The sequence below is a fragment of the Meleagris gallopavo genome, chromosome 6, assembly GCF_905368555.1.
Source record: "Meleagris gallopavo chromosome 6, MGAL_WU_HG_1.1, whole genome shotgun sequence".
NCBI lineage: Eukaryota > Metazoa > Chordata > Aves > Galliformes > Phasianidae > Meleagris > Meleagris gallopavo.
Window position 1 is genome coordinate 17,808,021 of NC_139409.1, and position 22,739 is coordinate 17,830,759.

The following is a 22,739-nucleotide window of genomic DNA, read 5'->3' on the forward strand; positions in this document are numbered from 1 at the left end:
GTACCTACCAACACAGAGAGCATCCACTCCCAGAAAACCAGAATCAAGTGTCTGCGTGGACTGTACCTTTTTTCTCCTGTACGGGGTTTCTTACACTTTTGCAATTGTTAATTGCATTGTCATGCTAATGAAGTCTCACTGAATTATACAGTGTAATCTATCACAGTCTATGTCCGTGAATTATAAAAAACAGGAAAATGATGCAAGAAAAAAAAATCCATATATATGTCCACATTGCCAGCAAGCAGAGCACCAACTCCCACCTGGTGAGGAACACCAGCATTTAAATTCAGTTACGGCACAGCATGAACACAAGCTAATAATCTCTTCTGGATTTATTAGATTGGAATAAAAATTACCCGTGGCATGAAGGCAGAATAAAATGAGATTGAAAAGAAAAGGTGATTGCAATAAGGTCAGTCTTAAACAACAAGCAGGGCAGGAGCCATCGTATCAGTCAAGAGAATCAAAGAATTAAAATCCAGGATTAAAATAAAATAAAAATAAATAAATAAATAACCCCAACAACCACATTTTACGCTTTAAAATTGGTGGTGTTTAGTTGCTGGAGGAAAAAGCAGCACCTGAGGTACTACTTTTTTGGGGCTTTCCTTAATGTTTAACATAACACGGGCACAGAAGTTATTCAACAACACTGGCATAACTGTACTGCTTTCTAGTTTTCTTAATACTTTGAGTAAAATTTTCTGTTCTGGGAATACTTTTTCCCAACACCCTCTCTTCAGAATTTCCTAACACCTGAGCATTAAGAAAAGGATACAAAAATTTATTAAGAAATGGAAGATTTATCAACTCACTGAAGTCATAATTTACAACTGACTAATAGAAAAAGAATATTTAAAGTCTTAGACGAGTGCACTGTAACAGCATGTATTCGATGCTATTAAATAATATTCCAGCTGCATGTTGATCAATCAAGTTTTGGCCATAGTAGCTCTCTTAACAACTAGTTCAAAAAAAAAAAAAAACACCATTTTTTAACCATTACCTTTTACCTGTTGTAAATGCCCAAGTTTACCTTATCTTATAACCATTTTTGGTGCACCGAGGATCTTGGCTCATTTTCTTTTAATTAAAATACTACACAATAAATGCATTAGCATGCCATTATTTGAAGACTTTGATGGTCAAGAAATGGTAACTGTTAATATTTACTTAAGATCTCAAGCTGTCACGTGGAAACTCGCAGAACTAAGTAGGTAAATAATCAGTCATTTAAAGTAACTGCATGGTAAAATGGTTCTCTTGAATTAAGGAACAACTCCATGGTAAAATAGATTCACTTGAGTGAGTCTCTTCAAATACCTCATGAACTGAAACTGAAAGAAGTCCCAGAGTCCAGCAAAGCAAAGGCATTTTAGGGGTGGTTTTTATAATTCTGCATGAAACAAAAATACCTATAGTGGGAAACCTGCCTGGTATTTTCAAGTCCTTTAAGTTGGTAAACTGCATTCGGGCTTTCTTCCATTGTTTTTTCAACCCATTTATCCTCCATCAGAGCTTAACAAATAGAAAGTGATAGTGTACCACTCTTGTTTATTTACCTATTCCATGTCATTTCTGACTTTACAGACCTTTGGCTTACCCCATACAAGAGTCTCTTTTTCAAGCCAAGAGCTCTAAATTATTTACTTGTTCCTTATAGAGATGCTGTTCCTTGCCACTGCTCATTACTGCTGTTCTTCTGTAACTCTTTCAGGTTTGCTTTATCTGTTTTGAATAGAGACTGTTTTCCCTTTAATGTGAATTTCATTTCTCCTCTTACCACCTTGTCAGCAAAGGCTGGTGAAGTCTTTCAGCAGTTTTGACAGTTGATCCTCAAAATAGCTCACTGCATCACCTACCATAATCAGCAAACGTAGCCTCTGTTCCTCCTTTTTTTCCCCACATTATTTATGAATACACTGAACTGTACAAAAGGCCATAATGCTGATTGTTCCAAGACTCCAATGGAAAACCTCATCACTATGAGAGCTGAGCATATATGCTGGGTTCTGGGTTTTGGTGGTTTGTTTTTTTTTTTGTTTGATTGGGTTTTTTTTAAATCTTTTAATCAACTACTAAACTATGACACAACCTCTTCACTCATCTCCAGACTGCTTAATTTAAGTGACTTCACTGAGTTATTTTATGTAATACACTAAGGAAAAGGGAGGGGGGGGAAGGAAAAAAAAAAAAAGGAAAAAAATCCGGTTGGTTGTCACTTTCCCTCAGAAAAGGTACATAGGTTTCTCAGAAACACTGTATTATTTATTTATTTCCTTAAAATGGTTTCTATCAGTTTCTGCAAAGATATTTTAGTTCCAAAAGTTATGATACAGAGATTGCACTAACACATTAGGAAAATGCAAGGCTTATAATCCAGAACAATTACTTTAAAATATGAAGTATCACTTCAAACAACAGTGTTATGTGATACTGAAAATTATTTTATGCTGGTCTGCATGCAGTATTACTGCTATACGTTTATTATACACACTTATGTGTCCACGTGTGCACACAAACACGTACACCATTATGAATTAAGCTTAACTTTAATTTTTCAGTATTATTCACTATCTTAAATCACTGTAAACTCTATAAATTTAAAAACTGATGTTTATATGCACACAAAAGGCTGCATTTAATGTATTAGTTGTAAAACAGATTCTCAACCGAGAAAGAAAAATACAAATTGAAGTACAAAAAACATTATGCCCTTCGTACTTTAATTGTGTTGGCTCTTTATAACTATAGCTTCATACTCTGTGGTGTTGACAAATGTAATCTTGCCCAACTTAAGTTCATATAAAATGCTACCATAACGTTTCTGGTTCATCACTTTGATCATGTCATGCTTCCTTCTGCACTCTTCCAGTGACTCCCTTATCCCTTAACTTCTATCTACACATCTTCATTTGTACAATCTTTCAAATATAAAACTACAGTGTGTCTGTCAACTTTTATTTGCTATCAAGATGTCAACGTTGGCCAAGGTAAGCTTTAGTTATCCATCTGTTGAATTTCCCAGACAAACCCATTTATTCTTTGACTGGTACCACCACATTTAGATGAAACATCCAGAAACTTCATGTGATTTTTTTTAAATTCTTTTACTTAAAACATTGTTCTGATAGCAGACATTGGTTGGAGGGCTGATGAACTAATAGCATTCATGCTATTAGTCACAATACAATCTGTATTACTATGTACTTCCACTCTATAGAGACCGGACTATGAAACAATGTGGGGAAAACTCCAGCCAATACAATAATGTTTGCACAACAAATACAATGTTTATTAACCTACTTTCCAAATAAATGATGGTTTCTTGTAACACTGAAAATAAGCGGGTCAGTAACATTGCTTGCTATCTTAAACTCTTGTGATAGTTTACCTGAGTTGCAGCAACAACAGTAGTTATAGAAGGCGCAGTTGAAGGTGATAGAGCTCCCACTTGCTGCAAGTGGCCTGAAGCCTGCTGAGGTAAATGAGAACTGGAAACGGGAGTGCTAGATCCTGAGCCAGATACTGCATTTGGAAATGATACTGCTACATCATTGCTGCTAAAAATACCTGAAAAAAATTACAAAAATGATTACATGCATCTCTCTCCCCCCTCCCTCTTATCTAGTAACCATGTAAATATGCAGTAGAAAATTAAACAAGACAAACAAGATTACTTAATATATAATGCAGAAAGTTCCTGTGTTGAATTTCTAACCATGCTGATTGATAAAAGTGCTCTCATCATGTGACATTCTACAACACAGGGAACACAGACTGTCTCAGTTCTAAGTTCTACAAAGACACATGACAGATCAAATATTTTATGTGCATTAAAACTACACTCAAATATTTAAGTTGGAGATTTTTTTGCTAAAATACCTGCCTACAACTGAGTCTGCTATCCAAGAATACAGTTTCAAAGAATTACTGTGAAAGTTAAAGTAGGTAAGAAACGCATAATATAACATACTATAGGCTGAACATGCATGATTTGAATACAAAAATACTTTGAATTTAAAGTAACATTTCTGAATGACATACATTTGTTCAAAAAAGGAATTCTGGCAACTAAGGATTTCTTGTGTATTTTCAGGAAAAAAAATGACAGCAAATCTGAGGATCAAGTACTCAGATTTGCTGGTATAACTTGTGATATTCTGTTTAGTCACAAACTAGAACTCCATCTGTGATCTAAGAATGCTTGACTAGCATTTCTGCTAGAGCAGCCAATAAATAAATAACGGAACATATTAACATCAGTCAGATATGTATGGTAGCAAATTAAATTGTAAGAGTTCACACCCCTGAGTGAAGCCATTACTTCGGTTCATCTACATGCAGGGTAAAGTTCATGATATAGGCTGGGGGAAAAACCCTACTGACCAGAAGCCCAGGACAAGAAGTAGTACCTGTCTATGAAACTGTTAGGCTCCACGTGCATTAGATAAGTGAGCTGTCAGCTGGCCAAGGAATATCAAGCATGGTAGCACTGAATTGCAGTTAGAGGAAGAGTGCCACAGGGAGTAAACAGAAGTAGAATGAACATGGTTAGATCAGAAAAAGCAACAGAAGTGAAATGCTAGTTAGAAGGTAAAGGCTGGAGCTAGTTTGTCACTCATACAAATAATGATCTGAAGAAGGCAGTGATAAGAAGACAGGCAATATTAAAAAACTACTTGCCACCTAGCATTCTTCCTGAGCCCCGACAGTCAAGGAAGACTAACATCACCCAAACCACACATACTGTGCAAGCACCAGTGCACCTTAAATTCCCTGCCTGTATGAACTACCAAGAAAAACTGTAGCCAGACCTAGCAAAGAAAGGAGAGACAAAAAACAGCCAGGCACACGCTGACAACTAGTTCCCCTGTCTAAGCTAGATTAGGTGAGGACTTGGAATCTTCTCCTCAACCTCTTCACCACAGCACAATTCCATACCTTCTCCACTTTTCTGATGACCTTCATATCTTTCCTTCTTCCATTTAACATAATTTTCATGGTCATCTTTCCCTTATTTTTTTCGCCATCCCCCTAGTCTATAATTATGACATTACTAACAGTTAAAATCATGAAGTGTCCACATTATTACAATCTTTCTCCAATTGTATCTGCCTCACCTAACTCACAGACAGTAAATTATATGGATTCCGCTCTAGATTTGTCTCTACGCACTACCAACTGAACATGGTTAACGAACAGCCTTGCTACTGAGCCTATTCTTAAATGCAATATCCCACATTTTGAAAGTATCCTTTAAACAATTAAAGCTACATCATTTCTCGACAACAATGAGATTCTCATGTAACTATCCAGCTCTGTGAATTTTAAAGTTAAAAGTAAAGAAATATCACAACAGATCAAATCACAACAGCCAGTCACCACAAATGCTACTGGTCTCATAAAGCATCAATGATCACAAGTGGAGAAAACAAAATTCTTTCTGAAAGTCAAGTTGTAAAAAAGAAAGATATTTTGCCAGAAAGGTAAAAAATCCCAAGTTTGAAAGCATACTGTTTTAAAATGCTTCTTCATTTTCAGATATTTAATAACTGCAGGGTTTCTGCTACTTCCATTTTAATTGTAAGGTTTATTCTTCCTCTTTAAAATGAAATGTTGGTATACAAGCAGATAGTTATAAAACCAGGTATCAAACTACAAACTACTTCAAAAGAAAAACAGTAAACTAGTTTGCCAGTGCAATGAGGTAAGCTTTTTCCTCTTCTTTTTTTGCCTTTATTGCTGCTTTGTTTGCTTTTGAACACTTGCTATTTATTTGTTACAGTTGCAAAACACCAAAAAATACCACCTGTTCAGATACTCCGGGTTAAATACTCCTATTTAGCAATACCTTACTTAATACACAATGTCAGTGCACCTTCTGGAAGCAGTCATGCAACCAAGGCTTCATGCAGGCACTCAAACAACTGTATGTGGCGCACACAAATAAATCCTCAATTTCCCCACCATTTCAAAAATACCTGTACAAAAACTAAGTGCTTATCATATCAGAAAGTCAGGAAAGTACATATGTAAAATGTCTTAAGTCTATCAAGTTGTCCTTTTGTTCTCTGAAGGGAGAAAAATCACTCTGAATCACTGAAGAATAATAACTGAACATAAACCAAAGTTATAAGTGCCAAACAAACCAATCACCCTGAAGTCGTTCCCATACTACTGAAAAGTTAAACAGCTGTAACTTGTGACAAATGGCACTGCGCCATTTGCCAGAGGCATAAACAGCATGATTAAATACAATCTTCAGTGTTTTAAATAGTACCCAATTTTTCAACTACACGAGGACGTGCAGCACTGTCAGGGCAAAGCTTACCACTGCTGACACACGCAAAGCATGATTTCAGGTTCTGAGATGTTAAATGCATGTACAACCTGCACTGCTGGAGCAAAATGCTAAACAAAAGGGCAATTGACAAACAAAACAAAACCATCTCTGAACAAGAAATAACTGCCTGCTTAGCAAGGAAACACATTAATATAGAGCATGGAACATATCAGATGATGCAGATTGGGAGAAACTGCAATCGCTTTGCTGACAATCAATGATGAAACAGATAACAGAGGTAATAAAAGAGCATCAAGATTAGCGAGAACTAGCTGTGCAGCAACATGTGTCAAGAGGCACACAGAGCAATTTAAATGGTCTTATTAAAAAATCTTAAAAAGGTAGTTTTGTGAGCAGAAGAATTAACAAATCAGATGAACTTCTCACTTTTAACAGCACTGCATCAATAACCTACATTTCCCCACCACGACCCATGTAGCTGCAGTTGGACTACAGCATGAAGGCTCCTTCCAGGTAACTATTCTATATATATATATAGAATATTCTATATTCTATTATCCGCAGTATCTACCATAGGTTGATACCCTTAGTATTTTGCAAAAGCTTAAGGAATAACTTAAGCTAGTCAAAGAGCTTTTTTTCTCTAAACTTTTATGTTTACAGAAGTTGCACAGAACCACAGAACCTAAGATTTGCCTTCCTACTTGGGGAGAAGTGGGAGACAGGGAATAAACTTCAGTTGTGCAACAAAACTCACATAAATCAAAGGAAATTTTGCGCTTTAAGAACAAGAACTCATTCACAAAAAAAAAAAAAAGAAAGCTATACAGGCATTTCCAGTACTTCCATTTCCTGTGATGATCTCAAGAAATCAACCCCAAAGCCACAACAATTTTCTCTACAGAGCAAAATGAAAATGCCCTTCAATGCTGCTGTCTGTTGATTAGTAACCAAATTTTATTTATTTTAAACAAGCAAGAACATGCTCTACTAGAACATTAACTGTGGAAGAATTATCACATAGGTCATTAATTTGCAATATGGATGAGATATAAGCTTAGTTGCACCTAATGCTAAACACAAGCAAATAAAAACCAGTTACTGTGAGTAACAAGAGTTGCACATCGAAAGGCTCAAGAGAAGGGTAAGTATGAAGTAAGATTCCTTTGGATAATCTCCCACTTTTAGAACCCTATGATTTCAGGATTCTTAGCTTGAAGCATGTAGCCTTGGGTTTGCTTCCAGCTCTGTCTCAACGAATTCCTTGCAACCCCCTCTGAACCAATGTGAATTCCCACAGCATGTCCTGTGGCAAAGCTGTACCACCGACAGACTGCATGTGTGGGGAGAGGGGACACCGTAACAGGGTGGTGCTACCAGTGACTGTGCGGACGAGTCATTCTGGCAGGATTTTCATAGGTAAGAAACATTAACGGTGACGGAGCTGCAAGAATTGAAGGCAATCTGGGGAGAGGGTCCCAGCACAGGAATGGGTCGTGAGGAGGTGGGGAGAATTTAAATGTCACAGTAGAAAATGTGGAAGCACGCCTGTTGGAACACAGGTTACAATTACCTTTACAGAGAGAGTTCTGAAACCTTTAAGAAATTCCAAGTTATTTTCTCCCTTTTCCTCAACAAACAGCTTAGAGGAGACTATGTTGTTCCGACTCGTGCTTCCACCTGATACCATACGTGCCTTTGGGACACACATGAGACACATCAGTGCCTAGCCAAAGTGCATCACTCCTGCCTCATTTCTCCAAAGCCACCCAGAATTACTAGCTGAATGGATTCTTTTAAATTCTCAGCCCCTTTAACTTTGCCTCCTCACTCAGACCTTTGGTTTCTTACAGTGTAGACTGCTTCCTCATACTTTCAGTAGAGGTGCATGGTCTTCTCTCCACATACCTAGAACAGCCCATTTGAACAGACAGGCTGGGATACCAAAGCTTATCCCATTATGTTCGCATACAGACTCATTTGCAAGCCCAGCGCCTCCAGAAAAAAGCTCCAGGGCTGAACTAAAAATCATTCAGGGTCTTCTTGGCACCGCTAAAACCTATGCAATCATTCTTAAGTTCCAGGTGCCATCAAGTTCAATGTGTTATATTACAGCATCACATACTAAAACAAAGTGCAAAATTCTGAGATAATAAAGTGATTACTAATTTTAGAGCAGTATTGATTTGGCCTTTATTCTTGCACAGAAACACTAGTTAATAGCACAAGTCATGCTAATTTTACACAGGCTTTTCCTCCTATATCGTAATTTTCTTTCCCTATTCACTTTAGTGCTATGATAGCACAAAAATATACAAAAATAGCCTCAATTAAAGCATTAGCAGAGATCACTCTAAAGAAAAGGTTCTTAATTATTTATTTGCTTTGTAATCATGAACCTCTAGATGTTCTGATTTTCCAGAATAAATCTTTGAGATGCTTCATAACAGTCGGCTTAAGGTTCACATTTACAACTAATTCAGCTTTATAGAATAAAACACATTAAGAATTTAATCTTTATTCTAGTATGATTCAACTTTTTTTTTTTTTTTTTTTTTTTTTTAAAGTACTCTTGTAGAAAAAGATCAGTAAGATGCAGAGCTCCAAGTCAGATGTGATACAATACCCTCAGGAATACAGAAAAGACATGAATTCCAAAGTATGTAAAAGCACTGAAAGATCTTTGCAAGGAAAACAAAGTAAAACAAAAACAAAACAAAACAACAACAACAAAAAAAAAAACAGATACTGAGAAATAATTGATAAATAAAATCTATAACTTTTATTTATATGTTCGCTTTTATCATGGTAATCCAAGACATAAAAGTTTAAGTTACTCTAAAATGGTCTATACTAAAAGTAGTATTAGCTCCACGAAACAAGTATTCCCAAGTAGGAACATGACATTTGTGATCTAACTTGAGAGAGAACCTAAGGGAGAGCTTTAAATGTTAGCTTAATATTCCTGAAAACCTACCATAGCTTCAAACTAGTCTGACAGGAATCTATCTTAGTGCTAGAAAAGTCAATTCCTCTCCACTATTAACAGAATATAGAGTATTTAACTCCTTTAAATACCATAGCCTACAGTAGTAAGTTACACTAGAGTAGTAGATTACATTCCTCGGATGTAATCTGTCCTCTTCAAAAAAATATTATATCCTATATATTAAATTTTGCCAGCATTTATGTTGAGGCCAAGTGTGCAGTGCTAAAAACTACATTTGCAAACACACTATCTTCTAAAGATTATCACAGTGCTAGAAGCAGCTTGACTGCTGTCTGTTCTGTGCTATACCTGCCAACACTGTGACACAAAAAACAGCGTAAGATGGAACACGTGAAAACAGACCTGAAAACAGGAAGAGGAACAAGAAATAAAACAGAGAGCAGACTTAACAAGTAAGGACAAAAGTAGCCAGAGAAAGCCTACAACCAACCATTACAATTTACAGCTAGCTCTAACATGAAATTACAACTGTCAGGTCATCACTACCCATAGTCTTTAGTATGCTCTAAAATCCCCAACAGACGTGTATGCCCGCATTACCTCCTCTGCTTTCCAGTGATAAAAGATGATGCAGAATAGATGAGACTTCAAGGTCAAATAAAAAAGTTTGACTGTCCAGAGTAAGACAAAGCACAAAGTTATCACACAGTGAATAGCAGTGCAATCTCCAAATCTCTCAACTGAATTTTTCCAGGACTTTTTAAACAACATATATATATTTATTTAAAAAACAAAAACAAAACCTGGCCTTGGAAATCTACCAAAACCAAGACCAAGAACCAAAGAACTGTCTCTTTCTGGTGAAACTGCGGTGCACCACTTCACATATCCTCATTCTCCTCTACCAAGAGGTATTTTTATTGAGAGTCATGCAAGCTGTGACTCCATTTTCTATTCCTTCTTTTTAATTGACACTTTCTCACGTGTTCAAGCCTTTTGCGATTATCTTTTCTCCTTTACTCTTGGTCAGCATCAAATTCAACTCATTAACTTCAACCATCACCTTCATATGAAGCACAGCTATCAAATGAACTTCTCTGTTTCAAACCTGTATTTGTCTCTACTCAAAACCAAACTCTCTTTTTTTCTTCTTTTTGGTACTTTCTTGCCCATGTGCAGCCAGGAAACTCAGTGCAATAAAAATGAATTCCTGACACATCATCTCCTTCGAAACTCTTACAGACAACCCAGACGTCCTCAGCATCACCTGACTCACAATCTTATCACAAGTTTTAGTATCTTCTTTTCATCCTGTACACACACCACAATCTCTCCTTACTGTACTGTACTTGGTCTCTACCTTGGTACTCTACCTACCCCCATTGTTTTCATTCCTATACACATTTCTGCCAAAAGAAGAATATGCAAAACATTCCTGCAAAATGAGGTTGGAGAAGGAAGGAAGTAAGCAACTTCAAAATCTTACTGAGGGAAACACGGGAAGGTAAATAACACACACATGCACCCCCCCCCCGCCTTGCACACCAGGCAGATGAGATGATAAACCCAGTCCTGTTCTAAAACAAACACATAGGTAATGTTACTCTGTCCTACACACATAGGTAACGTTACTCTGTCCTACAACGTGTTTCTACAAAGCACTGTTTAATGCTTGACAGGAAAGCTTATTTAATATTTACAATATTAAGTAACCACTTTCCATCTATGCTCTTTGAACTTCTACACTAGTGCTAGGAATACACAATCAGTTTTTTAAAATATTGTAATGTGGAAAGAAGTAATGACAAATGGTGTTCCATCTATTTTTATTCTGCACTTCATTGTGAACTTATACCTCTTCAACATTAAATAGCAAAAAAGCTCTGCTTATAAAACAGCAGAAACTCACCAAGTCCAAATTCAGCACACTTTCTCAGATACCCTTCAGATGTTTTATTTTTGTTCAGAAAAATGGTGAGCTTGCTTTCCTTCATCTCAAAGCTGGTTCAGAGCACTGTACACCTGGGAGAGTGAGAGGGAAACCCTATATCAAAAGGGAAAAAGCTAAACCTGTTTTACTATAGCAAAGCAAACCTAGAGAAATTTCAGTGTTTCTCATGACACGTAGACTACAACTTATTTATTTCTTTATTTTTAAAGAGCCCTAGCACTACAGACATCTGCCTAACATATAATCCATGCCTCCAGCAGTGCGAAAAGCAGAAGTCCTATAAAATCTTATTGAATGCTAGCTTAAGATGCAAAGAATTTCAACGTGCAAAGTTTAAACACTTAATTTCTTTTGGATACACTGCACTCCACACTGATAGAATTTACAATGAATACAGCACTGCTTTTCCCACATACATGTACAACAATAAGAAAATCATTCTATATGGCTGATATTGATTGAAAAAAAGAACTCCAAAGTTCATTACTAGATTGCCTGCCATCATTTAAATACAGCACTGAGAAATACACTCGATCATCTTTAAAACTATCCTCACGAGATCATTTTAACTGTAAATATTCCCACTGAATCTTTCAGTAGCTTGTGAATATAGCTATCATTGTTTCCTATAAATGAACAAAAGCCTTGAAAAAGTAAATTTAATAAGACATATTTCATTTCCACAAGCTATGAGTGAATACACAACTAGGGACACAAAGTCAATACCGAATACTAGAGGGAAACTGCAATCAGATACGTTAAAGATTCGATATTGCCACCTCTGAAATTGATAGCACCGTTACCAGTGACACAAATGGCAGGACTGGGCTGCCAGAACAAAGAATGGACAAAACAAGGATACCTTCACATGCATTACTCGTAGTAATTTAAGTAGTCAGGAAGGTAAGTGAGAGAATTCCTGAGGCAGATACCACTATAACACACCTATGAATGGAGCACAGAAGAAGAACTAAAAACACTATTCACAAAATTAAAGAAAAGAATCTTAGAACTAGAATAAAACTGTTATCATTTTACTGCGCACATACAAAAAGATCATAAAAAGAGAACTGAAGAACTATTGACCTATCAGGCTCCTGCAGACAATCTACAAAGTTTTCACTCAAGTACTGAACAATTGACTCACTGCAGACCTGTATTTCACCCAATCAATAGAATATGCAGACCTTCAATCAGGATTTTCTACAAAAGGCTACCCTTTGGGATAAATGAATCTCAGAAAAAGATTCTAATATAACTTACCATTATGTATGGTATTCATCAACTTCGAGAAAGCTTTTGAGTTAGGAGAAAAAGGGCTTCATGTTAAGATCATGTTTAACAGACACACAAAAGAATATATGTATAGACAGGAATTTCAGTGAACAATAATATACCTGAATACATCTTTCTTGTATTAGAGCTCTGATCATTTACAGCAGCTCAAATTGTAAAATGGATTTATTTCTACCCACTGTAATTTTTTACTCATACTTCTTTTGTCAGTGTTTGTTAGCTTTTAAACGTCTGGTATAATAAGAACGTTCCAGCACGTGCCAATTAGCTGCATTCTAAAGCTACCATTACAAATAAAAAGTCAAATACGCCCTAGTCACATTCAGTCTCCCCAGCAAAAGACTGATTTTAATTTCATTGTCCACAACAAATTTGGAAACTTAAACTGAAGCTGACGTGCTAATTTTAATCACGAGGCATCCTTCTGCTTCACTGAGCCCAACTCTGCAATCGTGAAGTTTAACACAAAACAGCCATCTCCCCCGGTCTTGGGGAGGTCACTGAGGAAGAACTCAAGATGAACAGAGAGGAAAAACTCCAACCAATGGCAAAACAAAGAAGACATCCACATGAACTTTTCTCCAAGGGTTTTGTTTTTGTTTTTGTTTTTTTGCCATCTAGAGAACTGCACGTCTCTGACCATGAAGTGACCATGGACACACTCAAACCCTCTGCCAGCAGTCGCTGCAGTTCACCCTATGTGGTGATCCAACACCTGGATGCCCAGTTACGAGAAAGCAGCTGTGTTGATGGCACTCCTCTCCCACTAACACCACCATTTTATTCATACTTCAGAATAACAACCTCATGACTACAAAACCATTTTCTTTTCCATTTACTGTTTCACTTTTTCCACATCATTACAAGGCGCTCAGCACCTACGTCTGTTTAGACAAGATGACAGGATGCCAGAGAGTAGTAAAATCTCTGCCATGTTTCCATGGGTGAACTTCCTAGATGCACCAGTTCCTGTGGTCTGACATTAAAAATGTTCATCATCTAACAGGGTGACCGACTTTTACGTCTTTTATTTTTCTCTTCTTTATTTTCCCCACAACAACTTTAATATAATAATCCTGATTGAAATTAAGACAATTTTAACTTTTGGTCTTGATTCAAGAAAACCACAACACTAATTTTTAAAAAATCATTGCTTTTTTCCATACTGCCTGAACTTGAATAACTAGTCAAAGGTACCTCTATGGAAAAAACACAAGAGTAAGGTTAGAAAATTTCCTTGTATCTGGAGTTACTATAAGAAAGTAGCAATACTGTAATTGCCACATTAGCATTACAGACCAAGCCTATAATGTAAAATAAAATGACTTCAAAAAGTAACTTTTTTGTAGAGAAAAAAACACAACATACAAAAATCGGGATTTTTGTTTCTTTTTGAAAACTGATGAATCTGATAAAAATGAAATGAGTCATTTCAATCAACCCTGACAACAGTTTTCAAAGAGCCAGTAACACGGCACAATACACTTAAAAATGAAAACTACTAAACTGCTGCTTTAACATGGCCAAAAAGAAATCTATCTATATTGCAAAAATGCACAGAGCTAATATGGCTCTACTATGTTCATACAAATTAAATTGTTGGGCCTAATTCTGCCTCAGGTGTAGAGGACATGATGCAACAGCTGTCTGCTACCCTTACAAGCTGAATCATTTCACCCACACCTACTCTGCAAAAGTCTTTATTTGATTACAATGCCATCAATTTGTTCCAGTTATGCTCAATCTTTCCATACTAACAAAATCCTCTTTCAAATTTAAAGTGATGGTTTTTTTTAATTATTATTTTTCTTACACGAGGACACTCAGGATTGCCTGGAGCTACACTTTGGGTTTTGTTTCTCTAGAACTACACAGCACAGGGACTACTAAACTGTCACATGCATTGTGTTCCCAAACATCACTCAGATCTTTCTTAGAGTTTCCAAGCAGAATGCACTAGATATTCCCCAGTGAATAATTTACTACTACAAGATACATACTTTATGGACAAATTAGGAAGAGATGCAGTTGAAGAGCTGACAAAACAGCCAGTCAGCACTACGGTTAACACGAGTAGCTGCCTGGCAACTCATGGACATAACTAAAGACAAAGTGAGACAAACAAGCTGCAGTATAATTCCTTCCAACTGCAACTATTAAACATGGGAAAAAAAGTTATTTTAACATTCATAGTATAGTAAATCCTTAAAAGAACAGTACCATTTCCAGGACACACATTAGAATTTAACAGTCTTGTACTGTGCTTATCAGAATGAGATTTTCATGATAAGCATATGTTACGATGAAATAAGTATGTCCTAGAAAGATTAATTTTGGTCTCCGCTTTGAAACTTTTTTTTCTTTAAATACTTAAGATTCCTTGAAGGAAGTAGAAAGACACTACACCTCCTTACAGCACGCAGATATCAAGTTTACTTGTCACTTAAATTCAGTTATTAACAGCATAAATGGTAACAAAAAATTTAGACAAATATGGGGAAGAGAAGAACAGTCACTGATATTCAGCCTACAGGTGAGATGTAAGGAATCCTAGCAAGAACATGTTCTGTTTAACCCAATTCCTTTCAGATAAACCATCCGTATGCAGACTGCACCCTGTCATGGCCAACACCAGATCAGTGCTCTCTGTACCTCCCGTCCAACATGACTAATAAAGCCCATCCTAGGCTCCCCCAAACTCCAAAAAGAACAGAAAAACTGTTCCTCTACCACTACTCCCAAACCAGGCATTGGTAGAGGACAGATGAAAAAGAGCTTCTGTCTGGGTTCCTTGTGTAACAGCTTCTACTGGCAGCTACCCTTCCCTGACTTTCCCTCATTGAAGAACTACCCAAGCCACCCAGCTTTCTTCAGCAATCACAGCCAAGCCACTGAACTCCAATATGCTGATTGCCAAGAAAGGTTAGGAATGGTGAACAGTAATCATATGGCAAGTACGCTTAAAATTCTTAATTCACTTCTCCATTTCCCATCTCTGCTCCCTTATGAACTTCCTTCTCAGTCATGGCTGAATCCTTCCTTTGAAAGCCTCACCCTATTCTTACTGTTTGCTTTAGAACTCATAGCTATCATTCCTCAGAATCAATGCTCTTCACAATGTCAGGAAGACTTTGCTACTTCCAGCTTAATCATTTCAAAATACATTAGAATTGACTGTATATTATTAATACATTCATCTGCATTGCTGTCCTTTTACTGCTTAAGAGAATTGTTTTTGCATACAAAAGTAAAGGTCCTCCAAAAGAATGTTATTTGCCCAAACAAACCACTGAATCCTTCAGATTAGGAATTAGTCTGTGACAGTTCCCACAAACTTTTTTCTTCTTTTAAATCTCCATTTGGGATTTTTATATGAAAGCAAATTACATTAATGACTTATGGGTAGCTTTTCGGTCTAAGAATATACTTGAAAATTCTAGTCATTCTTATCCAGAAAATCTTCTCATAAATGTGCAAAATAAGCAATGGAAAATAGGTATAAAAAAAAGTCACGTTGTCAAGTACAAACAATATGAGAAGACTACACATGCACAGTCCTCAGACCCACACTGATATTCTTGAGCTCCATTTACACTTTTCATGAATCTCTCCTACATTAAAATTCTTAGAGCTGTATAGCTCTAGAGACCAGAGAGACTTCACTGTTTTGGATTTTAAAATTCTAGTTACTTCAAGTCACTTAGTCTAACAAGAAATCTCCTCAGGATGTATTCATTTTTATTTTTCATAAAATACACTGCACCGCTGCATAAATATTTTTCCTCATAAAAACACACAGCAAGCTAGACCACTCTCAAAATTAATAGCTTCTTTTTTTATATATATTATTCTTATGGCCTTCTTGCAGACAGCATAGGTTATTTACAAGAACTGACATCAAAAAAGGATTGCTAATCAAAAGCTGAATAAAAATTAAAAGTATGATAAGAGTCATACAAAGTGGTGAGTTTACGTCTAAACTAGTTAAGTCCCAGTTGAATTCAAATTGACAAAAATTCCACTCCGAAGTCCAGATCAGGATTGGAAATAAAGCAGCTTTTCCAACAGTACGTGATAGGTTGTTTCACTTACTATGTCTTGTGCTCCTACCACACAAGCTCTTACACAAACTTTGCTAAGTATTTTGACAGTATACTTCCTGCATACAGCATACTTGTATACAGAACTCCTACAGCATTTTTGAAATCATGCCTAATGCTCCCGAAAGAAAGGTTTATTTGAATAATCTTCTGGAAATACACTGTAGGTCTATCTAGACAATTCCATGCATTTTATTTATGTTAGGGAGATTTACTTAAAACGAGCTCACATCCAGATGAATCATCACAAGGATCCTGCAGATTTTAAGCAACAAGCTGAAGTAACATTTGTAAAGCATCAGGAACTGACATACAGTTAAAATGCACTCAGTATGGCTAAGCCAAATCATTATATCTGGATAGACACTGGATTCTACAGTGCCAAATCCAGACTATTCAGCGAGTGTGGTAGGACAGACCAGCTAAGACTGGCAGTGTGCTGGCCTTCAAGCTGGCATGGGGCCTGGCATTATTCTCTTGCAAGAGAAACAGTCCTCTCCGGCCCGATACTGGAAGTTCGAACCTTCTACTTAGTCAGCATCACAATCTAGCAAAGTTTGTGGTTTGTCTGTGTTCCAGGAAATCCAGAAAGATCATCTCTTCCCTATCACAAAAGACAGTGCACATCCCTTTGACCACTGAGGGATGCATCTTGTTTTTCAGCAGGGAATTGTCTTAGTTTCAGCTGGAACAGAATTGTTTTTTTTTTTTCAGCGTGTGGCATGATGCTATGCTTTTCTTCTAAAACCAAAGCAAAGTTTATAACACACAGTTGTTTTAAAGTTATTCTAAGCAGAGCTGGACAGAGCCGAGGCTGTTCCAGTTTCTCAGCTCATACTAATGACGGGTTGCAAGGGCAGAGAATCAGGACAACTGACTTAAACTGGCCAAAAGGATATTCCATACCACAGGATATCAGGCACATCATGCAGAAGGGTAGTTTTGAAGAGGATGGGAATCTATCTGGCTCTTTACCTCTCACTGGGGGCTAGGTGGGCATCTGTCAGTGAGTGGTGAGCAACTGCTTGTGCACTTCTTGTTATACACATTCATATATATACACACATACATATAGTCATAACTACTATCTTTTTTCTTTCATCTATCTTAGTAAATAATTTTATCTCAATGCACAAGTTCTACATTGTTTTTTTTTTATTCTCTTCCTATCTCGCTGGAAAGAGGGAGAGTGAGTAAACAACTGTGTGACACTAAGCCCCCTCTGGGGTTAAACCACTAGAGGATTTCACATGTTGCCACTCCATGGACTGCTGTTTTGACTCTGGCTTATCATGGTAACACCACAGTTTGCCACCAGTAACGATGCAATGTAAGAAACCGTTACCTTCAGCCTCACAGTGGTTCAACATATCCTGACAAACTTGTGCATGTTGTACCTTTTGTTCCTGTTTGAGCATTTGCAAGGCCCACCTGGTGCAAACTTTTGATAATTCAACACTGCCAAAATCATTTTATCATTTTCAACATTTTGAAGCTAATATTCAATTCCATACACAGATTCCTGGTCGTAACTGGCTGATACACATGGATGAGCCCATCAAGATGCTCTTCATTTTTTTGGTGTAACAGTTGTGAATGGCCATCCAGTACGTGGCTTGTCTTTCACAATGCTGCCACCACTGTTAAAATGTACTACTCACCACCTCACTGTGCTCAAATTCACACTTGGGTTTCCATAAACATTCAGTGTCGAATATCAGTGGATGGCATTTTTTTCATCATGGAGAAATTAAATTCCAACCCTTTGCTTCATCCACACTTCTATGTCAGATGCCCCTCTGCTGCCATCTGTCACATGGCAACAAAGTGTAATGGAATACTGGAGAGAAGGTTCCACCCCTGCTGTCGTATCTACATCTGCCTCTGACATCATAAGGCAACATAATAAAATAGGGGGCATTACTTTCAGAGAAGCCTCAGTATTTCACTACAGAGCAAGATTTTCTTCAGTATACATGCCCCAACATCATACCAAACTACACACACATTACCACACAACAGCACAAGCTATTGGGACATTCAAGAGGCTTAGTGCTTAGATGTTTCACTCTCAGTCAACCTGGTAAGAGTAACATAAATTATTTGAATTACAAGGAAGTACAGGGAAATGGGGAGTTGATAATAACATACTTGGTCTGTCTGTTTAAAAACAGGGCAGGGCTTCTGGGAGATGCCATACATCAAAGCAGGATTCTGTCCACAGCAAGTCTTAATGGATTTGTCTTCATTCAAAGACTCTCAATTAAAACCTCAATTATTTTAAGGTATCTGGTCTTCAGTACACTACTGTATTAATTTATAGGTCTAACTGGCATTGGTTTTTAGCTTTGTTTGCATTTTCTTTTAAAACTTTATAGTCTCAGAAAGGATTAGGATAATCTACTACAGGCTCTGGACATCAGCCTCTTACACAGAAGGTAGTCATTCTGATCTTAATCCTGAAACAACTTTCACCCAATTTAACTTCTGATACTGGGGCTCTTCTCTTCACATCTAATAAATGTAATACTTAACCACCGGGTAAAATTCCTTCTGATTTTAAAAATCTGACTATAATGCTATCACCTCCAACTGGAAAAATCAACTACAACAGAACTTTCACCATATGAACTGGATAGTCATTGCAGTACAAAACCACTGCAAATACACCACTTACTTGTTTTCAGCTACATGCGCTTTCTTTAAAAGACCTGAAAGTCTTCAATATCTGAAAAGTACAACTTTCAAGGCAGAGTAAACAAAAAAACCCAAACCATGGCCACTTTTACAGTCAAGCCTCATCTTTCCCTGCCCCCGCCCGCACACTTTTTATGTTCTCCTGTCACCTTTAACAGATTTTATGGAGTTAAAAGACTGATGGCTATCTCGCATTTGACTTACAAGGAATGCTGTACTCTGGTAAATTGAGTCCAGATGCTGAAAAATGTTCACACTCAAAGTTGTACATTTTAATTTTTAAAAATACAGATATTTACAAAATGATATAAAATGAAGGAGTTTCAGAAGCTTAATTTTTAAAGATCCTTGGAACTAGACTTTACAAGAAACAACTCCTATAGCTCACAGCAGTTTCCACACAGCAACAGACCTTCGTTTAAGATTTACTTGATCTTCCACAAAAGACATACATGTCTAAAGCAAATACCAAGTCCTTCGAAGACATCTGATATAAAAGGAATCTTACTTGTTCCAATGTCTTTCTATTCCCCTCTAATAAGGTCTAATTCTTAGCCTTACAAAACAAGCTGAAGAACTAACGTAACTCAAGCACAAAACTAAAACTCTCACTAGTTTTAGTTGTTGTTTTTTAATATAATAATGTTCACATCACATATTTGCTGTATCTACAAAGATATTCAACTTCTGGAAGAGCAGACTATTTTGTGCATGACACAACAACAACAGCAACACTGCCAGCCAGTTCTCAGCTATACTGTGTTGCTTACCTTCATTACCCACACATAAAATAAACGAGTTTTTAATAAGAATTCAAGCCTAAACCAAACTATATACAAGGCAGATTCCAAGCTTACATGTGAAGTTTAACTAAAGAGTACAGTTTACCAAAACAATGGTAAGACTTCTTAGAAAAAAATCCTCCCACCAAACACTAAAGATTTGTAGCTGTATTTGGAAAACATTCAGCAATTAGCCAGCTTTTATGCTTCTCCGCTAGTACAGACAAAAGTAACAAAGTAGTCCTACAAATACTGCACTGTTGCACAAACATCATCTTTAGCTGCCAATCTTGCAAATAGTTTGTTATAGGTAAATATCTAGACCTACAGAATTTATTTTAATCATAATGAAATCCTTATTTGGGTAGATTTGCAAAGTTTGGATAAAAACAATTTCAAATGGTAACTCACAAATTACATCTTTCTGTGAAGCTACTTAAAAAATATTAATGCCTTTTTCAGAAATAAAAAACAACCAAAACCATTCTTTTTTAAAATCCAAAATGCATTAAATGTACATAACCAATTTAAATATACCACTTGCTGCAGATTACCAGAGCACAGTGAGTATAATATCATCTTAAATAAATGTATAGAGGTATGATACGTTTTGCAATGTAACTAGAAACCAACACCCAGAGTCACACCATAATTTAGGAGTCCAGTTTCAAGTATTTAATCTTCAAAACTTCTGTTTTAACCTGATGGACACTTATGTTCTCATACAGCAATTAACTGGTCAGGTAAAATCTCACTCCCACAGCTGTCAAGAACTTCTCTGATATAAGCTGGTCTAAGCAGCCTGACATGCAATCCAAACCTTAGTTAGTATAATTTACCTTCCCCTCTTTGGGAAGCAAAATCACTTCTGAAAGCCCTTGTATCTGCTTTCACTCAAAATTTTTTTCTACAGCTCTTTATGAAAAGAAAGCTGTCCTTTTCCTTTTCCTTTTTTTTTTTTTTTTTTTAAATCGAGTTTTGTTTCAAAACACTACTTCTATAATTTTGAAAGATTTGCAGCTGATGCACAACAACAGAGCCAAGAAGCCAAGAGACATCCAGCAGGAATGGCTGAGCACCTTTGGCCAGCAGCAGCCCAGCTAACTAACTGCTCTGTGCCCATATTTTTATTTTTCTGTCACACAATGACCAATGCAAAGTTCTTGATCAGAAGTTACCAATTCTTTCAGCGTAACGACTACGAACCATTTCTGTGAACTGAAACATTCTCAAAGATATTTCAGTCTATCAACGTGCTTAAGACTCTCTTCGAAAAAGGACATCTGAACAACTGTGTTCTCTGTACATCTCTTCTCAACTTTCCCACATTTATTTTTTAGGTGGAAATAATTACCACTATTAAATATAGTACTTTGATACTTGCATTATCTATGGAAAAATTTAAAGGAATGTAGCTTTTATATCACTTTTTAAAATGAGTATCACAGGGATGAGAGTGGCTTCTTTTTTTTTTTTTTTTAATATCTCAACATGAACTGTGGACAAAACAGGGCCTTGTCTGTTTCCTACATAGTCTGCATAGTCCTAAAAGTCATGTATACCTATTAGTAACAATTTGTCCTTTCTATCTGATTCTATCTACAATACAAACAAGCTTTTTAACACAGTAAATTTCTTGCCGATAATAGCACAAATTGCTTCAGAATAATTTTAGCTATCCCCCAATAGATTCAGCTTGTAAGTCAAAGACTACAGGGGAATTTAAACGAAACTTCTTAAAGACCTAGCCACAAGTTCTGAGGGCCTCAATCTCAATGAGTCACTTATCTACTCAAAAGCTCAACATTCTCTTACATCACCAGTAAGATGATGACCTTAAAGTAAGATCATCTCCTAGCACAGAGGCAAAATGCCCAGCAGAGGCATCATCATTGCTTGCAGCAGATGAGAAAGAATGAAATATATTACTGAATGCTCCAGCATAGTCAAACTCCTATACAAAGCTGAAAATTTGACTATATAAGGCGTAAGATAAGCCCAAAGAGGCCTGTGCCAAAAAACATTCACTGTTTCTAAGTCAGAATTTCAAACAATACTATACTGAAGTGCAACACTGGATAGGTGTTTTTACTGTAAAAACTACTCTGGTATTCCTAGCCAGAGCTTACAGACAACTGGACAAGAACAGAATATAACCGATGTGGAGATAAAAATGTAGGAAATACTAAGGTTCTCTCGACTGTGACAAAGGAATTCCAGAAGGTAATTAACCTTCCAAAAAAATAACTGCAGTTCCTGAAGGAATCTAAAAAAACCAACCAACCAAACAAACAACCCTGAAGGAACCTAAAAAAAAAAAAAAAAAAAAACACCCTGGAAATTCTTGAAAACGTACTTCAAATTCTCAGTTAATATGCTCTAACTCACTCCTGATTCTGCTTCTTTGAAATAACAACTCCAATTAAGAATCACTACAAGCTTTTTGCCTCGACTTTCTCTATATTCCTTATATATTTACAATACATTACAGTGAAATAGCTTTGATTCACTTATCTGACCTATTCTGCTACCAGACAAAACAGAGACATCTTAAAGGAAGAGAAAAATCAGCGTATCATACATGAGAAGATGTATGCTTGTGATAATACTGATACACCTTTCTGCATTGTAACAATGTTTTAAATGGTCCACT

The 22,739-nt window shown here is 36.6% G+C and overlaps 1 protein-coding gene across 5 annotated transcripts in view; it reads right to left on the bottom strand.

The window, feature by feature from the left end:
- The window catches only part of MLLT10 (MLLT10 histone lysine methyltransferase DOT1L cofactor), a 114,020-nt gene that overhangs the window by 31,391 nt on the left and 59,890 nt on the right, over positions 1–22,739 (bottom strand). For all 5 annotated transcript variants that reach the window (XM_085227286.1, XM_085227284.1, XM_085227285.1 and 2 more), the window contains one exon: positions 3,398–3,576. In XM_085227286.1, the coding sequence (XP_085083412.1) occupies positions 3,398–3,576 (179 nt within the window). The remainder of the gene's footprint in view (positions 1–3,397; positions 3,577–22,739) is intronic.